Raw genomic sequence first — 20,918 nt, 5'->3', positions numbered from 1 at the left:
AGCACATCTATCACTAGAGCTTTTGGCCTGTCCATAAGGGAAAGGGCTCCAGTTAAAGATACATGAAATCAGTAAATTAGATCAGTGGTCAACTTTAGAAAAAGCGGGATGACACTGATCTTTACCTAAATTATCGAGATATTTACCACAAGACTTGGTTTCCCCAGTTCTGTGGAGAACTGGCCTCAGTACAAATGGTGGGAAGTGTAGGTCACTATCAGATCAGAACACCGTCACTTCATATGCCCCAGGGCCTCGGTTAGTCTCACATGAAAACTCAAAGGTTAATTCTGTTAAAAAATCACCCAAGTGAGGCTTTGGGGTGCAAATTCATGAGCAGACACGCTAAAGGTCTTCACACTTTAAGGATGACTAATTCTGTGGCTCATGAGGACTCTCTAGAATTGAGATGCTCAAAGTGTCGTATATATACTTATTGAGGAAGCATTGCCTCACATAGGAGGAGGAGCCCAGGCTCACTGGAATTGTAGCCGCTTCTGATACTCTCACTACAATGTTGAAGACCTGTAGACCTGAAGAGGTCTTCAACCTGAAGACCACTCAACATTACTTTTGATGGCGGCCATTCAAGGGGGCCAGCTCTAGTAACATGCATGATGTCCTCTGGTGGAAGCAACATGCTAGCTCATCAGCAAGGTCTTGCAACAAGTGAAATCAGGACCGGCAAGAGATAAGGCTACACTTAATCGTAAGCTGAAGGCAGGACTGTGTTTCATCAAATCTGATGGGTGAGGCAGGAATGCACATCCCCACTCTCACTCCTACCACAGGGCCATACCTGGAGAGTATGTTCAGAACTACTCACTAAGTGTTGTGTTGAACGCATGCTTCCAAGCCCTGTGCCTGGAGTCAGAGACCTGATTTGTATTATCCTTACCATCCTACACACTATCAATTTCCACAGGTATACAATCAGCATTGTATACCATTAAGGGTCCAACACCATCACTGTTGGGTGGGCAAGTCCAGGTGGACCCTTCCTCATGCCGTGCCCCATCAGCTGCATCATAGCGTGTAAGTATCCCAGCAAACGTTACGCATATGCCTCCCAGGTGCCCCAAGCTGCTTCTTGGTGTTCGGAAATGCTATAGATCAGCTAAATTATCTTGGTCTTTTTATAAGTGATCTCAAGATAGAATTGGTTCCCCTGAAATAATCTAAATCCACTCAGAAAGTAGTGCTTGTTTCCTTATTTTTTTTAAAAGCTGAAATTTGGAATTGTTTTTGTTTTTCCCTAGGAAAACCTCTTTTTTGTCATGGAGTATCTCAATGGAGGAGACTTAATGTACCACATCCAAAGTTGCCACAAGTTTGATCTTTCCAGAGCCACGTAAGAGCCCTCTAAAGGGTTTGGGGTTTTTCCACTGTTCTTGTCAGGTACTGAGCACCTGCGATGCCCATCGATACTTCTCCCTTGTGGCATTTTTCCTGTTTCCTCACTCAGCATGCCACAACCTCAAGTCAGGGTAACGCCCTGGGGACCTATCCAACAAGGCAACTGTTTTCCCCATTTGTGAAGCTTAAATTGGAGTCTGTTTTGTTTCATTTCTCCATGTTTTGAAATCAAGAACTTAGTCTCTTAAGAAACCACTCAGCTCATCAAGCTTCTAATTAATCTAAACCCAGAAGCAAATATTTGCCCTTTGAAAAGAAGCAGTCAAATGAAACACAGATCTTAAAGGTGGTCATGGGGATGAAGCTCTAAGGCCTTTGATGGGAAGCTCAAGGTGAAGGCATAAAACATCTGGCTAAAGGGGGGTTGGGGATGAGAATTAAGAAACCAGAAGAGGTATTTACTCTCTGAGAATAAATCTTCACCTTTTTCGAAACCAGGCAGACTGCATTTGCCAGGTGGAAATGAAGCTGAGTCCCACACAACCCCCTGCCTCTCTTCCTCCCGTGGGCCCTGTTTCCTCAGTAATAAAACCGTGACACTCAGGAAAAAAGAAAATTGTGCCACTAGGGCCACTTAAAAATATGGGTACACACTAGCTTCCTTTTCCCGGTGCTCAGTAATCTTTCATTCACCCCTAATGAGCACTTTCGAGTGGTGTAGGCTGAGCTGGGTTGAAAGATGGACGGGTCCCACCAGCTCCCACAGAAACTCTGGCTGAAATGGCTTTTTGTCAAAGCCAGTGGCTCGCACAGCACTAAGCTCATCACCTCCAGGAACCATCAGCAACGTGCCCAGAGAGAATTTTATGGGATTTCCGCAGCAGAGAAATCACCAGGCAGTTTTCGTGCTAACGGATTCTCTCCGCCCACCTTCCTCACTACCTCTGGAAGGCGTGAACGCCATCACAGACACATGCTGTCTGTCGTGCCCTCAATGCCTCCCAGGTGTCTGTCATCACTGCAAATGGAGAGCATACCCCACTCCCATCTTCCATCTGCCTTCCTCTGCCTCTCGGGCTGCATTTCTTGCCCATAAACAAGCCGGGTCTATTTGGAATGACCCTGCACACAGGTCTAAGAGCTCCAAGCAGAGTTTAAAATAAAATGGAAAATTATTTTTCTGTAATACTTATACAATTACATTTAATGTATATGTGTGTTTTATTAGCAAAAAAAAAAAAAAGAGTTTGAGCATTATAGTTTAAAATAGAAGAATAAGTACTAGATGCAGGTAAGACTAAGTTAGTTTCATGCTATGTTAAGCTTTGTTTCATGCTATGAGGACTGGGGCTGAACATATAGGACGGACATCTCTCTTTTGTTAGGACTGAACGAAATTATGTGTGTACAGAGTTGTGTGGGTATACCTCAGACAGTACTTGCACAGAGTACCCACTATTTAAAATGGCGATTTTACTTTGTTCCATCAACGCATCCATACTCAACTTTGATTTTCCTTCCCTCAGGTTCTATGCTGCTGAAATCATTCTGGGTCTGCAGTTCCTTCATTCCAAAGGAATTGTGTACAGGTAAATTTTATTCTTTGGAAACACATACAGAGATATCTTGATTCCCTGTCCAGTTAATTTAATCATTCTGCTCTGGTGATGTGAAATGGCCAGTGTGCTTTGTGGCAGGAAGTTGCACGGCCGGGGTGAGGACAGTCAAGTCAGGAACTCCCATCTCAGAAGAAGTAGGGTTCTGCTCTCATTTTGCTCTTTATTCTGGTCCTTCCTTATATAGTTATTCTCCCCACTCACCTCCACTTTTCTCATCTCCTTCCATTACCCTGCTTTCCCTTTGGCATCTTAACCATCGCTTTCTCTGTCTCTTTCATAGCTCGTTTGTCCTGATTTTTGCTTGGGCCAACTAGAATGCTTGTTGAATGTTCTCTTGGGTGGGGGAAGAGGGGAGTTCTTCCTTGAACGCTCATACACACCCGTGGAAACCTACTTGCCTGCACCCGGTAGAAGTGCATAGGAAGCCATGTATACGCTCTTTCATGAGTGGATGTCCATCCAAAATGTCTCTATCATACACCATCTTTTCACACCCTCTCAGAGGAAAGCTATTGTACTTTAATCTCCTTACTACTTTGCTCAAAATATAGTTGACTCTTATTTAACATAGAAATCACCAAAAGCTTGGTTGTCTGGTTTCTGACTCACTGAAGATTAGGGGGTAAAAAATAAAATTAAAAAAAAAAAAAAAGAGAGAGCCAGACAGGAGGCTGGCGAAGCTGCTGGAGGCTGGCCCAGTGAGCACAGTGAGAGGGTCATGTTGAATCCAATATAAAGGGAAGATGCAAGTCAATCAAAAGGCTCTGGGAGAGTGGGATTATGTGCCCTTCTGTGGCAAGTGTTCATAACACTGGACCAGAGTCATCAGTAAGGTTCAATGGTAAGAGGGGGTCCAAGATGGCAGCATAGGAAAACCCTAAATGCACCTCCTCCCAGGGACACACAAATCTACTCCAACATATAAAGGAGCAATTCCTCTTGAAGGACTGAGGGCCAACTGGAAAGCTTGTGCTCGACAAAGGATAGAGGCACAGTAATGATGAGATCCCCACCCCCAATATTACCAACTGCAGGGGGAGGGATGGCACTGAAGAGGGCCATGCAGACTTGCCCCTCTGGGGGCAAAGTAGTTTAAGGGACAACTAGACTCTGAATGTCCACCAAATGGTGAGGGAGATGGTAGAACTCTCCTCAATGCCAGAGGTGCTGGCGGGTGCCATTGTTTAAGCTCCCCCTCCACTTTGATAGTGCAGACAGGAGCAGGGTCCAGGCACTGTAGCCAGGCTGCTGCTTCAGTGAGCCCCAGTATGCCAGCCTACACCAGATCCATCCATCCCCCTAAAGGTGGCCCCCCACCCATGCCTGCCACAGCTCCAGCCATCTCCCTAAGGCTGCCCCAGTATGATACACACCAGGGCTCTCCTAAACAGTACCCCCTATGACTCCAGCCATCTAGCCAAGGCAGGACAAATATAAAGTACTCTAGGACACCCCTATCCTTTCCCCACCCTAGTTCCAACCATCCCACCAAGGCAAACTGATGTGGATTGCCCCAGGACCCACCAGCCTATATTCACTTCCTGCCAGGATAGCCCTGGTGCAGAATGCCCCAGGGTCTATGGTCTATGCCTGCTTCAGCTCTAACCAGCCATCCAAGAAGCCTTCTGCATAGAGCACCCCAATGTGATAACAGCCAGCCAGCCAAAGCTTCCTGGCATATATAGTCTATACAGAGGACATTCCTACACAAAGTCACTCCTTCAAGACTGGGAGAGGTGCCTTTTTCACCTAATTCATATAAATAAACAGAAAAAGTCAAAATAAGGAGGCAGAAGGATATGCTCCAAATTGAAGACAAAACTTCAAAAAAGAACTAAAATAGAGATGGCAATCTACCTGACAAAGAGTTCAAAATACTAGTCATAAAGATGCCCACTGGACTTCAGAGAAAAGCAGATGAACCCTGTGAGACTTCAACAAACAGAATACAAAAAAAGAACAAATCAACTAAAGAATGCAAAAACAAAAATGTCAAATACACTAGAGGGAATCACTACCAGATTAGAGGAGGTAGAAGAACAGATCAGCATCTGGAAAATAGGGTATAAAAAGCACCCAAGCTGAACAGCAAAAAGAAAAGAGAATTTTAAAAGTTAGCATAGGTTAAAGGACCTCTGAGACAACACCAAGTATGCTAACATTTATATTAGAAGACAAAGAAGAGACACAAAGGAGTGAAACTTATTTGATGAAATAATAGCTAAAGAGAAGGAACAGACAACCAGGTTCAGGAAGCACAGACAGTCCCAAACAAGATGAATTCAAGAGGTCCACACCAAAACACATAATAATTAAAATGTACGAAATTAAAGAGGATCTTAAAAGAGGCAAGAGAAAAGCAACTAGTTATGTACAAGTGAAACCCCACAGGGCTATCAGCAGATTTTTGGCACATGCTTTGAAGTTAAGAAGGGAGTGGCATGATATATTCAAAGTGCTGAAAGGAAGAAAACTACAACCAAGAATACTCTACCCAACAAGGTTATCATTCAGATTTGAAGAAGACATAAAGAGTTTCCCAGACAAAAGTTAAAAGAGTTCATCACCACCAAACCAGCCTTACGAAGACGTGTTAAAGGGACTTCTTCAAGCAGAAAAGAAAATGCCTTGAAGAAAATTATGAAAGGAAGAAACTTCACTGGTAAAAGTAAACATATAGTAAATCAATCACTTGTACACCTAGTATGAAGGTTAAAAAGTAAAATCAATTAATGGATTCACAATATAAAAGTGTATGTAAACCAGACCATTACAAATATAAAACATGGAGTGGGGAGGACTAAGAATGCAATGCTTTTAGAATGTGTTGAATTTAAGTGACCATCAACTTACAAGAGACTGCTATATACTTAGGATGGTATTATATAAACTTCATGGTAACCACATTTATATATCTATAATAGATACACACAAAAAAAGAGAAAAGAATCCAAGCATATCACTAAAAAGCTATCAATCACAAGGGAGGAGAGCAAGAGAAGAAGAAAGGAACAGAGAAGAACTACATAAACAACCAGAAAACAATGAACAAAATAGGGATAAGTACATACCTATCTATAATTACTTTAAATGTAAATGGACTAAATGCTCCAGTCAAAAGATACAGATGACTAAATAGATTAAAGAAGACCCAACTATATGTTGCCTACAAGAGACTCACTTCAGATATAAAAGACACACAGACAGAAAGTAAAGCGATGGAAAAGATAATCCATGCAAACGGAAGCAAAAAATAAACTGTAGCAATATTTATATAAGACAAAATCAACTTTCAAAATCAAACTGCAACAAGAGACAAAGGAGGGCATAATCATAAAGGGATTGATCCAACAAAAGAGCAATTGTAAATATGCATCCAACATAGAAACAACATATGAAGCAAATATTAACAGACATAAAGGGAGAAATTAACAGTAATTCAATTACAGTAGGGGACTTTAACACCCCACTTAGAGCAACGGGAAGATCATCTAAGCAGAAAAATCAACAAAGCAACAGTGACTTTGAATGACATGCTGGACCAGATGAACATAACAGATATATTCAAAACATTTCATCCTAAAACAGAAGACATTCTTTTCAAGTGCATATGGGACATTTTCCAGGATAGATCATGTGTTAGGCCACAAAACAAGTTTCAATAAATTTAAGAATAACAAAATCATATCAGACATATTTTCCAACCACAGCAGTATAAAACTAGAACTCAGAAGAAAAAAAAAACTGGATAAAATACAAACACAGAGGCTAAACAACATGCTACCAAAAAAAAAATAAATAAATAAATAGGTAAATGAAATCAAGAGGAAATCCACATTACCTGGAGACACATGAAACTGGAAACACAGTGATTCAAAAATCTTTGAGACACAGGAAACTGTTCTAAGGGAAAATTTATAATTTTTACTTCAAGACAAAAGAAAAGTCTCAAAAAAATCTGAATTTAAACCTAACAGAACAAGAAAAATAAGAATAAACAAAGCCCAAAGTTATAGAAAAAAAGGAAATAATAAAGTTTGGAGCAAAAGTAAATGAAACAGAGAAGAAAAAATATTGAAAGATCAATGAAACTAAGAGATCTTTGAGAAGATAAACAAAATTGGCAAACTTTTAGCATAGTAATCACAAAAAAAAAAAAAAAAGAGGGAGAGGACCCAAATAAAAAATATCAGAAATGAAAGAGAAGTTACAATTGACACCACAGAAATATATAAAGGTTATAAGAGACTACTAAAAAAAAAAAAAATCATATGCCAACAAATTGGAACAACCTAGAAGAAGTGGATAAATTCCTACAAACTTACAGTCTTCCAAAACTGACTCAAGAAGAAACAGAAAATCTGAACTGATTACTAGTAACAAAATTGAATCACTAATCTAAAAACACCCAACAAACAAAAGCGCAGAACCAGAGGACTTCAAACGTAAATTCTACCAAACATTTAAAGAAGGGTTTAACCCATTTACTTTTAAATTTTTTTACCGTTTATTTATTTTTGAGAGAGAGACAGTATGAGCAGGGATGGGCAGAGAGAGAGGGAGATGCAGAGTCCAAAGCAGGCTCCAGGCTCCAAGCTGCCAGCACAGAGCCCGATGCTGGGCTCAAACTCATGAACTGTGAGATCATGACCTGAACTTAAGTCAGACGCTTAACCGGCTGAGCCACCCAGGTGCCCCTGGGTTTAACCCATTTAAAGAAGAGTTAATACTATCATTCTCAAGCTATTCCGAAAGAATGAACAAGAAGGAATGCTTCCAAATCCATTCTATGTGGCCAGCATTATCCTGATTCCAAAACCAGACAAAGACTACAAGAAGAAAAAATTACAGGCCAAATTCCCTGATGAACATAGATCAAAAGTCCTCAACTAATTATTACCAATCAATTTTGACAATGCATTAAAAGGATCATTCACCATGATCAAGTAGGATTTATTCCAAGGACACAAGAATAGCTAAATAGCTGCTCATCAATGTGATACTCCACATTAACAAAATGAAAAATAAAAATCATATCATCTTGGGGCACGTGGGTGGCTCAGTTGGTTACACATCCGACTTCAACTCAGGTCATGATCTCATGTCTCGTGGGTTCAAGCCCCGCTTCGGGCTCTGTGCTGACAGCTCAGAGCCTGGCGCCTGCTTCGGATTCTGTGTCTCCCTCTCTCTCTGCCCCTCCCCCACTTGTGCTCTGTCTCTCAAAAATGAATAAAAGTTAAAAAAATTGTTTTTAAATTCTATCATCTCAATAAATGTAGCAAAAGCATTTGAGTAAATTCAGTAGCCCTTCATGATAAAAACTCTCAACATGGATTTAGAGGGAACACACATCAATATAATAGAGGCCATACATGACAAACTCACAGCTAACATCATACTTAATGGTGAAAAACTGAGAGCCTTCCTTTGGAAATCAGGAACAGGACATGATGTCCACTCATGCCACTTTTATGCAACGTAGTACTGGCCGTCCCAGCCATAGCAATCAGGCAAAACAAAAAGACATCCATATTGGTAAGAAATAATTAAAATGGTCATTCTTTGTACTTGACATAATACTATATATAGAAAACCTTGAAGACTCCAGAAAAAAAAAAAAACTATTAGAATAAGTATAAATTCAGTAAAGTTGCAGGATACAAAATATACAGAATCTGCTGCATCTCTGTATACTAAACTATCAGAGAAACCAAGAAAACAATCCCATCTGCAATCACATCAAAAAGAATAAAATACTTAGGAAAAAACTTAGCTAAGGGTGTGAAAGACATGTACACTGAAAACTAACATACTGATGAAAAACTGAAGACAACACAAATAAAAGGAAAGGTATTTGATACTCATGTTTTGGAAGAACACTGTTAAAATGCTCATATTGCACAAAGATCTGTAGATTTGGTGCAATCCCTATCAAAATTCCAATGACATTTTTCACCAAACTAGAACAAAAAATTCCAAAATCTGTATGGAACCACAAAAGACCCCGAATGGCCAAAACATTCTTGAGAAAGAAAAACAAAGTTGGATATATCAAGTTTCCTGATTTCAAACTCTACTACAAAGCTATAGTAATCAAAACAGTATGGCATTAGCACAAAAGCAGACACACAGATCAGTGGAGTAGGATAGAGAGCACAGAAATAAGCCCATGCGTGTATGGCCAATTAACCTATGACAAAGAAAGCAAGAACATAGGACAGTCTCTTCAGTAACTGGTGTTAGGATAAATAGCTACATGCAAAAGAATGAAATTGGACCACTTTCTTACACCATACACAAAAATAAACTAAAAAATGGATTACATACTTGAATTTAATACCAGAAACTGTAAGTCTCCTAGACAAAAATATAGGAAGCAATAAGGCTCATTGACCCCCGTCTTAACGATTTTTCAGATCTGACTCCAAAGGCAGGGGAAATAAAAGTAAAAAGAAACTTTTGGGACTCTATCAAACTAAGAAGCTTTTTCACAGCGAGGAAACCATACCAAACCAAAAAAAACTTTTTGTGTTGTCTTCAATTTCTTTCATCAGAATGGATTACTGAATGGAAGAAGATATTTACAAATAATATATACAATAAGGGGTTACTATCCAAAATATATAAAGAACTCATACAACACCAAACATATAGTCTGATTAAAAATGCATAGAGGACATGAATATGCATTTTTACAAAGAACACATGGCCAGGAGACACACAAAATGGTGATCAGCACCACTAATCATCAGGGAAACATAAATCTAAACCACAATGAAATATCACCTCACACCTGTCAGAATGGCTAGAATCAAAAAGACAAGACATAACAAGTGTAGGCAAGGATATGAATAAAAGGGAACCCTTATTCACTGTTGGTGGGAATGTAAATTGACGCAGCCACTATGGAAAACAGTAGGAAAGTTCCTAAAATAATTAAAAATATAAATACCCTATCACCCAGTATTACTACTTTAGTATTTACCCAAAGAAAACAAAGGCACTAACTTGAGAAGTCATATGCATTAATATGTTTATTGCAGCATTATTCACAGTAGTCAAGCTATGGAAGCAACCCAGGTGTCCATCAAAAGATGAATGGATACAAAAGGTGTGGTGCATATATCTATATATATACACATATATACATACACACACACACACACAAAATGTAATTATTACTCAGCCATAAAAAGAATGAAATCTTGCCATTCACAACATGAATGGATCCAGAGGGTATTACACTAAGTGAAGTCAGACATAAAACGACAAATAGCATATGATTTCACTTATATGTGGAATCTAAAAAACAAAACAGAAAAAGACTCATAAACAGAAGCAGATTCTTAAATACTGAGAACAGACTGCTGGTTGCCAGAGGATGGGACAGTGAAAGGATAGGAGAAAGAGAGAGTAAGAGGTACAAACTTCCAGTTGTAAAGTAAATAAGTCATGGGGATGAAAAGTACAGCACAGGGAATAATATCGTGATAGTGTTGTATGTGACAGGTCGTGACTACGCTGTGGAGAGCACAGCATAAAGTATATAATTGTTGAATCACTGTGTTGTACACCTGAATACAATATTAAAAGAAAGGTTAAATGGTGTCCCACACTGAGTGTTGACGACAGCAAACTGTGTATAATACAGGCCAGAAGCATCCCATCAGAGATGGTCAATACTGAGCAGCTTACAGGGTTGGCTGAAAATTCACTTCGGGAAACCTCTCCATTCCCAGAGGGAACAGTCAAGGGAAAGTTGCCATACTTAGAGCCACAGAACACAACTTTAGGGAAGGCTTGGAAGTCATCTTAAGCAGTCTCTTTGGCAACCTTTGGATACAATGGGCTTTGGGGTGGGGGGTGTCCATCTACAAAATAATGTATTAAACAACTGTTTTATACAATTCCTTAATCTCCAAGAAAATGAAAAATACCCATCAGAACATTGAAAACCCTGATCAGAATCTATGGTTTGTTTTTTCTCTCTGTTATCTGTAATGCCTGCAATATATATAAAATACATATCACTGGGGAACTCAGTAGCTTGTGTAGGATGGATGGAAGGGAGAGAAAAGATTTGTGAGAGAGAGAGAGAGAGAGAGAGAGAGAGAGAGAGATCGATCAGAGCTCAAAGGAACCTCGTGAGAGAAAAGCCCACATGCCCCAGTATAGTCTGTCTCTCCATAGCACAATGCTTTTTTTCTAGCATTTCGTCTTGTTAGTTGACAGAACAGAAAGGACCAACAGGGTCCTTAATGGTCTTTAATATCCCAAATTGTACCCAGCAGAGGGCTCTTACTACATCCCTTAATGGGAAATCATGGTTTCTATGGCTTTTTATGCACCAATAAGAAAGAATATTGGGTTTATTTAGTAGTGTATTTGCTGAAGTTCTCGAGAATCCTTGAAAGACACCATCAAATAATTCAAGCTAAGGAGAAGTCATCTAGTAAGTACTGGAGAATGGGACTGTCTTGCATTAAAAACCATTCAACTCCCCATTTGTAACTTTACTGACCTGAACTGCCCATTTGGCAACCGAATTAACAAGGGGATTCTATGAATTTCCTTCTTCTAACCACTTGGGATTATGATTTCTGGGTTTGTTCACACACACACACAAAATTTATATATATATATATATATATATATATATATATATATATATATATATATACACACACACACACACACACACACGTGTATACACATATATATGCATATACATATGTGTATACACACACATATGTGTATGTATATATGTGTGTGTGTGTGTGTATATATATATAGACCTATACATACACACACACACACACACACACACACACACACACACACACACACCATAGAAATTACCACAAACTTGATGGCTTAAACCAACAGGAGTTTATTCTCTCATAGTTCAGGGGTCAGAGGTCCAAAGTGCCAGCAGGGTTAGCCTACTTCCCAAGGCTCTCAAGCAGAATGCTTCCTTGCCCCTTCCAGCATCTCATAGCTCCAGGTGCTCCTTGGCTTTGGGGGGCATCCCTCCTGTCTGCCTCTGTGTTCACATGACCTTTTCTTCTCTGTGCACCTCTTTTGTCTTCCCTGTATGTCTCTTAGGAGGACACTTGACCCCCTGGAAAATCCAAGATGATCTCATTCCAAGATCCTTAATTTAGTCACATCTACAAAGACCCTTCTCCCAAAGAAGGTCTCATCCACAAGGTTCTAGGGGTTAGAATATGAACTTATCTTTTGGGGGCCACCATTCAATGCCCCACAGCTGGTGATGTAGACAGACTGACCCCTGAATGTACGGTTCTTCATTAAGCATTGCTGTGTACACAAAAGCTACCAAAGTCCCAATTCCTGGGTACCTAATGACGACACTTTCTGAGTTTTTATTGTGCATTTTTTTGGAGATAAAGTAGAAGTGCATGACAAGACATAGGCACCACACTCTAACAAAAACAGTCCCAGTGAGTAAGATTCTAATTAAAGGTGTCAATAGGAAAGAAAATGGTAGCCTCAGAAGTGGGGGAGGGTTTGCCAAAAAAATAAATTCCTATCAGAAAGAGTTTTGTTTTTTTTTTTAGAGGAGGAGAAAGCCTTTGCAAATGGAAGAAGTGATTCCAGAAAAGGCACAGAAGCAGAAGGTCAAGGAGTAAACATTAGACAAATGGGTCCAGCCTTATTGGAAAGGCTTTTGCTAAGCAGCCACAAGAAATGAGGCCAAGTGATGTAGAGAAACAGGTGCCAACATCATTTACCACCCGCTGGTGTTATAAAAGTAGTGACATCTTAAAAGATGCCTCAGCCCTGGTTTGGGTTAAGTGTAAAAAACAAGCAGCTGGAAAATACCCAGACATGGAAAGAGAAGAATCTAGAATCTCTGATCTTAGAACTATTAGAACTGAAAGGCTGTCTGAGGATAGCTGAGCAGTGACAGCACTGGCCCAACCCGTGTTTTTGAAGCCATTTACAAATGCTTTCACATGGGTTACCTCATTCTATGCTAACAAAGGTCCTGTGGGATAAAGAAGGCAGGCACCACTGTACCCCTTTTACAGATAAGCCACTGGAGGCTCAGAGGGGATGTAGCTTGGCTGAGCAACTTAGCAATAAAGCTGGGATTTGAAATACAGTTCTTCTGACACCCACCCTCTGCCTCTTGCAAACGGAAAAGCTTTGCTTATGTTGACCACGCAACTGAATGAAAGGCTTCCACTGAATTCTGTTATACCTGACGCGCTGCCCCTGGGGCACACAGGTGCTTACCAGAGCCACGCCAGCTGATCTGGACTCCAAAGTTCCTTTCTGGGTGCCCTGGTATCCTATAAGGTGTATGTGAGGAGTAATTAGCTGACATACCTGTGAACACTCTGGCCATTGGATTCTGTGGCAGGTGCAGTTATCCCTCCTCTGCCTCCACTCCTTACCCTCATGGAGGTCTGGCTCTGCGTGGACGACTTTTAGACTTTTCCCATTCTGACTTAATCTCTCAAACCATCAATGACCTTTTCTCTCCCAACCCCTAACACTTGGTTCACCTTAGAGGGTGGAATGAAAATCAAACATGATGCTCATTTTCCTAGCCTGAGGCTCAGAGAACACTTATTTTTAGGACTGATTAAAATTCACCCTGAGTCACTGAAGACTCTGTCTCTCAGCAGGACCAATTCGATGAGAAAGACTAGGTCAGCTTGGTTTATGAGGATGTAGGAGAGAAGGCCTTGGTTTGCATCCAAACCAAGTTGGTTTACCCCACCCGTGAGCTAGGATAAATTGTGTAACCTTTAAGAGCCTGTTCTTTCAATCAGAAAAATATGACTAAAGATAGTAATTCCATATCAAAGGGCTGCTATGAGAATCAGATGGTGAAGTGCATGTGAGAGCAAGAAAATCCAATGCAAGTATTACATACAATCTTCATCATCCGTAGAATTTGCATATAGCACTGCAGCTAGATGTCTGGTTCCCTAGTGATGACCTCCAAACCATCCTTCAGCCAAATTTCTAGGAACATGTGTATGTGGCTATAAATGATGCAAATAGGTTTCATGTAGCAGAAACCCAAAATGATACCAATATTGCATACAGTGTGGATTAGAAAATGAATCTGCAACTGTAAGCATTAGGAGTAAAATATGATCCAGACCTGGATTTATTGGAATTCATAAGTCACAGTGAAAGGGTACTTCATTAAAATAATGAACAGCAAGGAAGAAGACCTAAGGAAAGACAGACATATTAGACAGACATATTCATCCTGATAATGAAAGTTATGACAGCATTTGAGTTAGGAGAGAGAAGCAGAACCGACATGGATATGAACATGAGATACATATTCACATGTCCTGGAGATACCCTGGCCACCCACTCAGACAGGAATGGTCTATGATGCCCTGGTCATGGAGATTATGAACCAAGCTGGCCCAGATGGAAGAGGTCAATTCTGGGGACATCTGCTAATAGTGTCACTCCACCAAAACACAGCTGCAGCCCATGCTCACTCTCTCTGGCTGCTTTGCTCCAGCAGAAGGTGGAGAGAGCAATGGAAGGGAACAGTTCCTCAGGAGTTAATTGCAACGGATAATGCCTGGTGGGTGATGGTTCCTTCAGCAAACATTTATTGAATGCTCTTTACATGCTCACCTCCTGCCAAGGCTGTCACAGTATAGCACACAATACACATTTCTACCCTCCTGAGCCTCACAGTTTAGCAAGAGGCACAGCAAATCATGATGGGAACTTTAGGCTGATATGAATATTGATGACAAGCAATAAAAGATCACCCACAGTTTGGCTTAAGTGAAATCTCAGCCTCCTTGAGAAACTGGAACTAAGAAGGCAGGCCCATCAGAGCCCAAAGGTACCTCTCTGTCATCACTGTGTCTCTTTGGATTTACATCGCCTCTGTCTCTGCTCTTGGCCAAGCCCCTTCAGCTTTCTGCTTTACTAAGGCCATGCTAGAGGACATCCGTCAGCAGTCCTGATTACCGGTCACCCACCGAGACAGATTAGGGCCGCCTTCCCACAATCCCAACCTCCCTAAAGAGAAAACCTGAATCATCCAGTTGAGTCCAGTCACCTGAACTGAAGGAGACAGGGCTATTTGCAAGGCCCTTTGGGAGCAGAGTCTTTGAGAAGGGAATTTTAAGCCAGTTCTCCAACAGGAAGTGAAGAGTAAGCACAATAGCTGTTCCTATTCTCTCCCAAGTCACCTTCGCTAAGAAGGGAGACCGTGGTGGCCATCACCGACCACACATCCTAGACGTAGGTTTCAGAAAGTTCAGAAATTCGTGGGCAGAGGACATAAAGAAAAAGAAAACTGGGTATTCTATAACAAACTAGAAAAAAAATTGAGTCATTGATGTCAAATGTTAGCATGTGGATGATCTTTTTAAAGTTTAATTTTGAGAAAGAGACAGAGAGAGTGAGAGGGGGAGAGGCAGAGAGCGAGGGGGAGAGAGAGAATCCCAAGCAGGCTATGTAATGTCAGCACAGAGCCCAACATGGGACTCGAACTCATGAACCGTGAGATTGTGACCTGAGCCGAAACCCAGAGTCGGACGCTTAACCCACTGAGCCACCCAGGTACCCCACACTTGGATGATCTTTAAAAACATCAATTTCACAGGTACAGAATGAGAAGAAATGGGTATGATGGCAATTTGTATAGGAAAAGAAAAGATACCTGGAGGTTTTAGTTTATAGTAAGTTCACGGTTACCCGCTACTGTGACCAAGCATCAGAACCTAACAGGGCAGTGGCTGGGCCATAGAGGGGACGGACAAGGGTGTCATGACAGAAGCCAGCAGTACCCCTGACATCTGCACCAACACATTTATACATCTGGAGGACTTAACTCAGTGAAGGTAAAACAAGACAAAAGTTGAGGTCACTTTTCAAATACTCAGAGTTATCATGGGTAAGAATATAAAGTGTTCTATGTATAATCACAAGGAGGCAAATCACAATTTGGCTTTGTTTTTAATCTTATCAGCCACATTCCCCTAAAAATGGAAGGGTACTTTACAAGGATATTGGTTCTCCAAGAAAAGAGGAATTTATTGACATGGTTTCTGGCATCAGATGGGTTCTAGTTCTAGAATTATTCTTAGTCAAGGGAAGCCTTCTTCAATTAGTCTTGGAATTAGATGCAGTATAATTTATCCATGAAGAAACAGATATACTTGGAAAATCGCATAAAGTGAGTTTTTCAGGCCTTTCTTCCCTCGTCATGAAAGTAAGGTACTCGGATAAAGAGCCTCAGGTCTGTATCTTACCTTTGTGATCATACTGAACTGCACCCCTTGGTAAATCAGACAGAGGAATCAGCAGCAACCAATAATTCCCTTGAAGAGTCAATGCTATCTCTACTGCTATCTTGTACACAAGCAGGCAGGTGTATGCGTTGTGTGGTATTAAATACCACCTTATGGCACATTCCCAACTACGAACCCCTAAAGACATTTATTTCACAACTAGCTGTCCTTTATATCCCAATATTGTTTCTCGAAGGCCCCTTAAAACTGAAGGATGCTACACTGGTGAGACTCCCCATCACCTACCCATTACATTATCCATTCCACCACCCATGCAGCCATCCACACATAGCTCCAGAGATGCACCAAGTGCTTTACTGGGCATGGGTGGGGGGACCAAAGTCTGTCAGAGCCAGGCCCAAGAAGACTGGCCTGGGCCGAGAAGGACTATTGGTGAAGTCCCAGAGCACGAGATGCTTGTCAAGGAGGAAAGACCTAGGAGACGGCAGTGAGCCCATGGGCAGAGCTGGAGACTGAAGAACAGGGCTGAAAGGGAGAGGAGGACCAGCAAGCATGTTCCCCTGATGACCTCAGGCTGTGAGGTGACAAGTGACCGCCCCTCACGTGGCAATTCTATTCTAACAAAAAATGTATGTATCACCGTGAGATGTTGCTTTGCTTGTGTTTTCCAGAGATCTGAAGCTTGATAATATCCTGTTAGACAAAGATGGACACATCAAAATAGCAGACTTTGGAATGTGCAAGGAGAACATGTTAGGAGATGCCAAGACAAACACTTTCTGCGGGACCCCGGACTACATTGCCCCGGAGGTACGGATGTGCTGTGGGAAGGGAGTGCGTGGGCACCTGCCCAGCTCTACACATCCCTGGCCAAGTGCCACTGCTTCTTCCTGTCCCAAAAAATCAGAAGAGTTAAAGTAGTTGGTTTCAGTATTTGTATCTGTTTGTCTCAGTATTTCATGAATGCAGCCGCACACGGGGACTGTGTTATTATTGAATGGCAGAGGGGCAGGGGGTGGTCTCCCATCCAACATGTCCTCCTCAGCTAGGACTTCTCCCCACCACAGACTCAAACTGTATTCACTCCACTCAGACCAAACAGAGGAAATGATGGGGAAGAACCAGGTGGACACTGAACAGGCTCAAAAGTATCCACCTGAATAAGTCAAGTGGTTTCATCTTGGGACCAGAAAAACCAGGAACTGTGGTTTCCAAGCTGCCATTGTGTGACCTTGGAGAGACTGCTAGAGTCTAGTGACCTGCAACCCCTCTTCTGTCAAATGAGATATTTATGTCCCATGTTATTGTAAGTCTAAAATGGGTGAGCCTATGGAAGTTAAAAAAAAAAAAAAAGAGAGAGAGAGGTATAGTGCTCATATTCTGAGCCCTTAGAAGAATGGCATTTGCTCAGAAGGCATTCATCATTCCTACTCTACCCATGTGCCCCCCTTGTTATGGAGTCCTCCCCAGCTGCCCACCTGAGGGAGACTGGACACCCCCTTAACACCTGGACCTTCTTCATTGCTTTTCATCTCAATCTCCATGCACCAGTGGATAATTGCTCTAAAGTCAAGCTATCCACTTTTTTAAATCTCTGTACTATGGGGCACCTGGATGGCTCACTTAAGTGTCTGACTGGCTCAGGTCATGATCTCACCATCTCCGGGTTTGAGCCCCATGTCGGGCTCTGTGCTGACAGCTCGAAGCCTGGAGTCTGCTTCAGATTCTGTGTCTCCCTCTCCCTCTGCCCCTCCCCTACTTGTGCTCTCTCTCAAAAATAAACATTAAAAATTTTTTAAAAATTAAAATAAAGGGGCGCCTGGGTGGCGCAGTCGGTTAAGCGTCCAACTTCAGCCAGGTCACGATCTCGCGGTCCGTGAGTTCGAGCCCCGCGTCAGGCTCTGGGCTGATGGCTCAGAGCCTGGAGCCTGTTTCCGACTCTGTGTCTCCCTCTCTCTCTGCCCCTCCCCCATTCATGCTCTGTCTCTCTCTGTCCCAAAAATAAATAAACGTTGAAAAAAAATTAAAAAAAAATTAAAATAAAATCTCTGTACTAGTTTGAAATCATTATAGATTCACAAGAAGTTGCAAAAATAGTACAGAAGTGTCACCGATATATATCCTCCACCCATTTCCCCCATTGGCTACATCTCCTATAATTATGGCACGACACCAAAATCAGGGAATGGATATTGGTACAATGAGTGTCCAGTTCTGTGCCATGTGATCTCATGTGTAGATTCACTTTTCGTAGATTCTTATTCACTTTTATATCCAATGACTGAGCACAGGGATTGGTGCATTAAGTTGCTAATACAACTTCCCCTCAGGTGGGAAGAATGAATGAATATTAATAAATTCATAAAGGGGGATGGTGGTTTGATAGGGATGGACTTCTGATTTCCCGGGTCAAAAATTAGCACGTCTGTCATCAAGAGCATAATTGTGGTGCCCTGAGTTTAAGAAATATGTGGCTTTGTCCTGTGCTTATTTGGTATTTAATTTTGACTGAACCTTGTTTTTTTTTTCAATATATGAAATTTATTGTCAAATTGGTTTCCATACAACACCCAGTGCTCATCCCAAAAGGTGCCCTCCTCAATAGCCATCACCCACCTCCCCTCCTTCCCACCCCCCATCAACCCTCAGTTTGTTCTCAGTTTTGAAGAGTCTCTTATGCTTTGGCTCTCTCCCACTCTAACCTCTTTTTTTCCTTCCCCTCCCCCATGGGTTCCTGTTAAGTTTCTCAGGATCCACATAAGAGTGAAAACATATGGTATCTGTCTTTCTCTGTATGGCTTATTTCACTTAGCATCACACTCTCCAGTTCCATTCACGTTGCTACAAAGGGCCAGATTTCATTCTTTCTCATTGCCACGTAGTATTCCGTTGTGTATATAAACCACAATTTCTTTATCCATTCATCAGTTGATGGACATTTAGGCTCTTTCCATCATTTGGCTATTGTTGAGAGTGCTGCTATAAACATTGGGGTACAAGTACCCCTATGCATCAGTACTCTTGTATCGATTGGGTAAATTCCTAGCAGTGCTACTGCTGGGTCATAGGGTGGGTCTATTTTTAATTTTTTGAGGAACCTCCACACTGTTTTCCAGAGTGGCTGCACCAATTTGCATTCCCACCAATAGTGCAAGAGGGTTCCCGTTTCTCCACATCCTCTCCAGCATCTATAGTCTCCTGATATGTTCATTTTGGCCACTCTGACTGGCATGGGGTGATATCTGAGTGTGGTTTTGATTTGTATTTCCCTGATGAGGAGCAACGTTGAGCATCTTTTCATGTGCCTGTTGGCCATCTGGATGTCTTCTTTAGAGAAGTGTCTATTCACGTTTTCTGCCTATTTCTTCACTGGGTTATTTGTTTTTCAGGTGTGGAGTTTGGTGAGCTCTTTATAGATTTTGGATACTAGCCCTTTGTCCTATATGTCATTTGCAAATATCTTTTCCCATCCCATTGGTTGCCTTTTACTTTTGTTGGTTGTTTCCTTTGCTGTGCAGAAGCTTTTTATCTTCATAAGGTCCCAGTAATTCATTTTTGCTTTTAATTCCCTTGCCTTTGGAGATGTGTCAAGTAAGAAATTGCTACGGCTGAGGTCAGAGAGGTCTTTTCCTGCTTTCTCCTCTAGGGTTTTGACGGTTTCCTGTCTCACATTCAGGTCCTTTATCCATTTTGAGTTTATTTTTGTGAATGGTGTGAGAAAGTGGTCTAGTTTCAACCTTCTGCATGTTGCTGTCCAGTTCTCCCAGCACCATTTGTTAAAGAGACTGTCTTTTTTCCATTGGATGTTCTTTCCTGCTTTGTCAAAGATTAGTTGGCCATACGTTTGTGGGTCTAGTTCTGGGGTTCCTATTCTATTCCATTGATCTATGTGTCTGTTTTTGGGCCAATACCATGCTGTCTTGATGATGACAGCTTTGTAGTAGAGGCTAAAGTCTGGGATTATGATGCCTCCTGCTTTGGTCTTCTTCAAAATTACTTTGGCTATTCGGGGCCTTTTGTGGTTCCATATGAATTTTAGGATTGCTTGTTCTAGCTTCGAGAGGAATGCCGGTGCAATTTTGATTGGGATTGCATTGAACGTGTAGATAGCTTTGGGTAGTATTGACATTTTGACAATATTTATTCTTCCAATCCATGAGCATGGAATGTTTTTCCATTTCTTTATATCTTCTTCAATTTCCTTCATAAGCTTTCTATAGTTTTCAGCATACAGATCTTTTACATCTTTGGTTAGATTTATCCCTAGGTATTTTATGCTCCTTGGTGCAATTGTGAATGGGATCAGTTTCTTTATTTGTCTTTCTGTTGCTTCATTATTAGTGTATAAGAATGCAACTGATTTCTGTACATTGATTTTGTATCCTGCAACTTTGCTAAATTCATGTATCAGTTCTAGCAGACTTCTGGTGGAGTCTATCAGATTTTCCTTGTATAATATCATGTCATCTGCAAAAAGTGAAAGCTTAACTTCATCTTTGCCAATTTTGATGCCTTTGATTTCCTTTTGTTGTCTGATTGCTGAAGCTAGAACTTCCAACACTATGTTAAACAACAGTGGTGAGAGTGAACATCCCTGTCGTGTTCCTGATCTCAGGGAAAAAGCTCTCAGTTTTTCCCCATTGAGGATGATGTTAGCTGTGGGCTTTTC

General features: G+C 41.3%; 1 protein-coding gene across 3 annotated transcripts in view; it reads left to right on the top strand.

Moving 5' to 3' along the window:
• Positions 1–20,918, top strand: part of PRKCQ (protein kinase C theta) — a 186,125-nt gene that overhangs the window by 145,720 nt on the left and 19,487 nt on the right. For all 3 annotated transcript variants that reach the window (XM_006933217.5, XM_045060841.1, XM_019833904.3), the window contains 3 exons: positions 1,260–1,351; positions 2,883–2,945; positions 16,921–17,059. In XM_006933217.5, coding sequence (XP_006933279.1) covers positions 1,260–1,351; positions 2,883–2,945; positions 16,921–17,059 — 294 coding nt within the window. The remainder of the gene's footprint in view (positions 1–1,259; positions 1,352–2,882; positions 2,946–16,920; positions 17,060–20,918) is intronic.

This window comes from Felis catus, chromosome B4 (genome assembly GCF_018350175.1).
Source record: "Felis catus isolate Fca126 chromosome B4, F.catus_Fca126_mat1.0, whole genome shotgun sequence".
NCBI lineage: Eukaryota > Metazoa > Chordata > Mammalia > Carnivora > Felidae > Felis > Felis catus.
The sequence above is the reverse complement of the archived record's forward strand: the minus strand, read 5'-3'. Positions and strand labels throughout refer to the sequence as shown.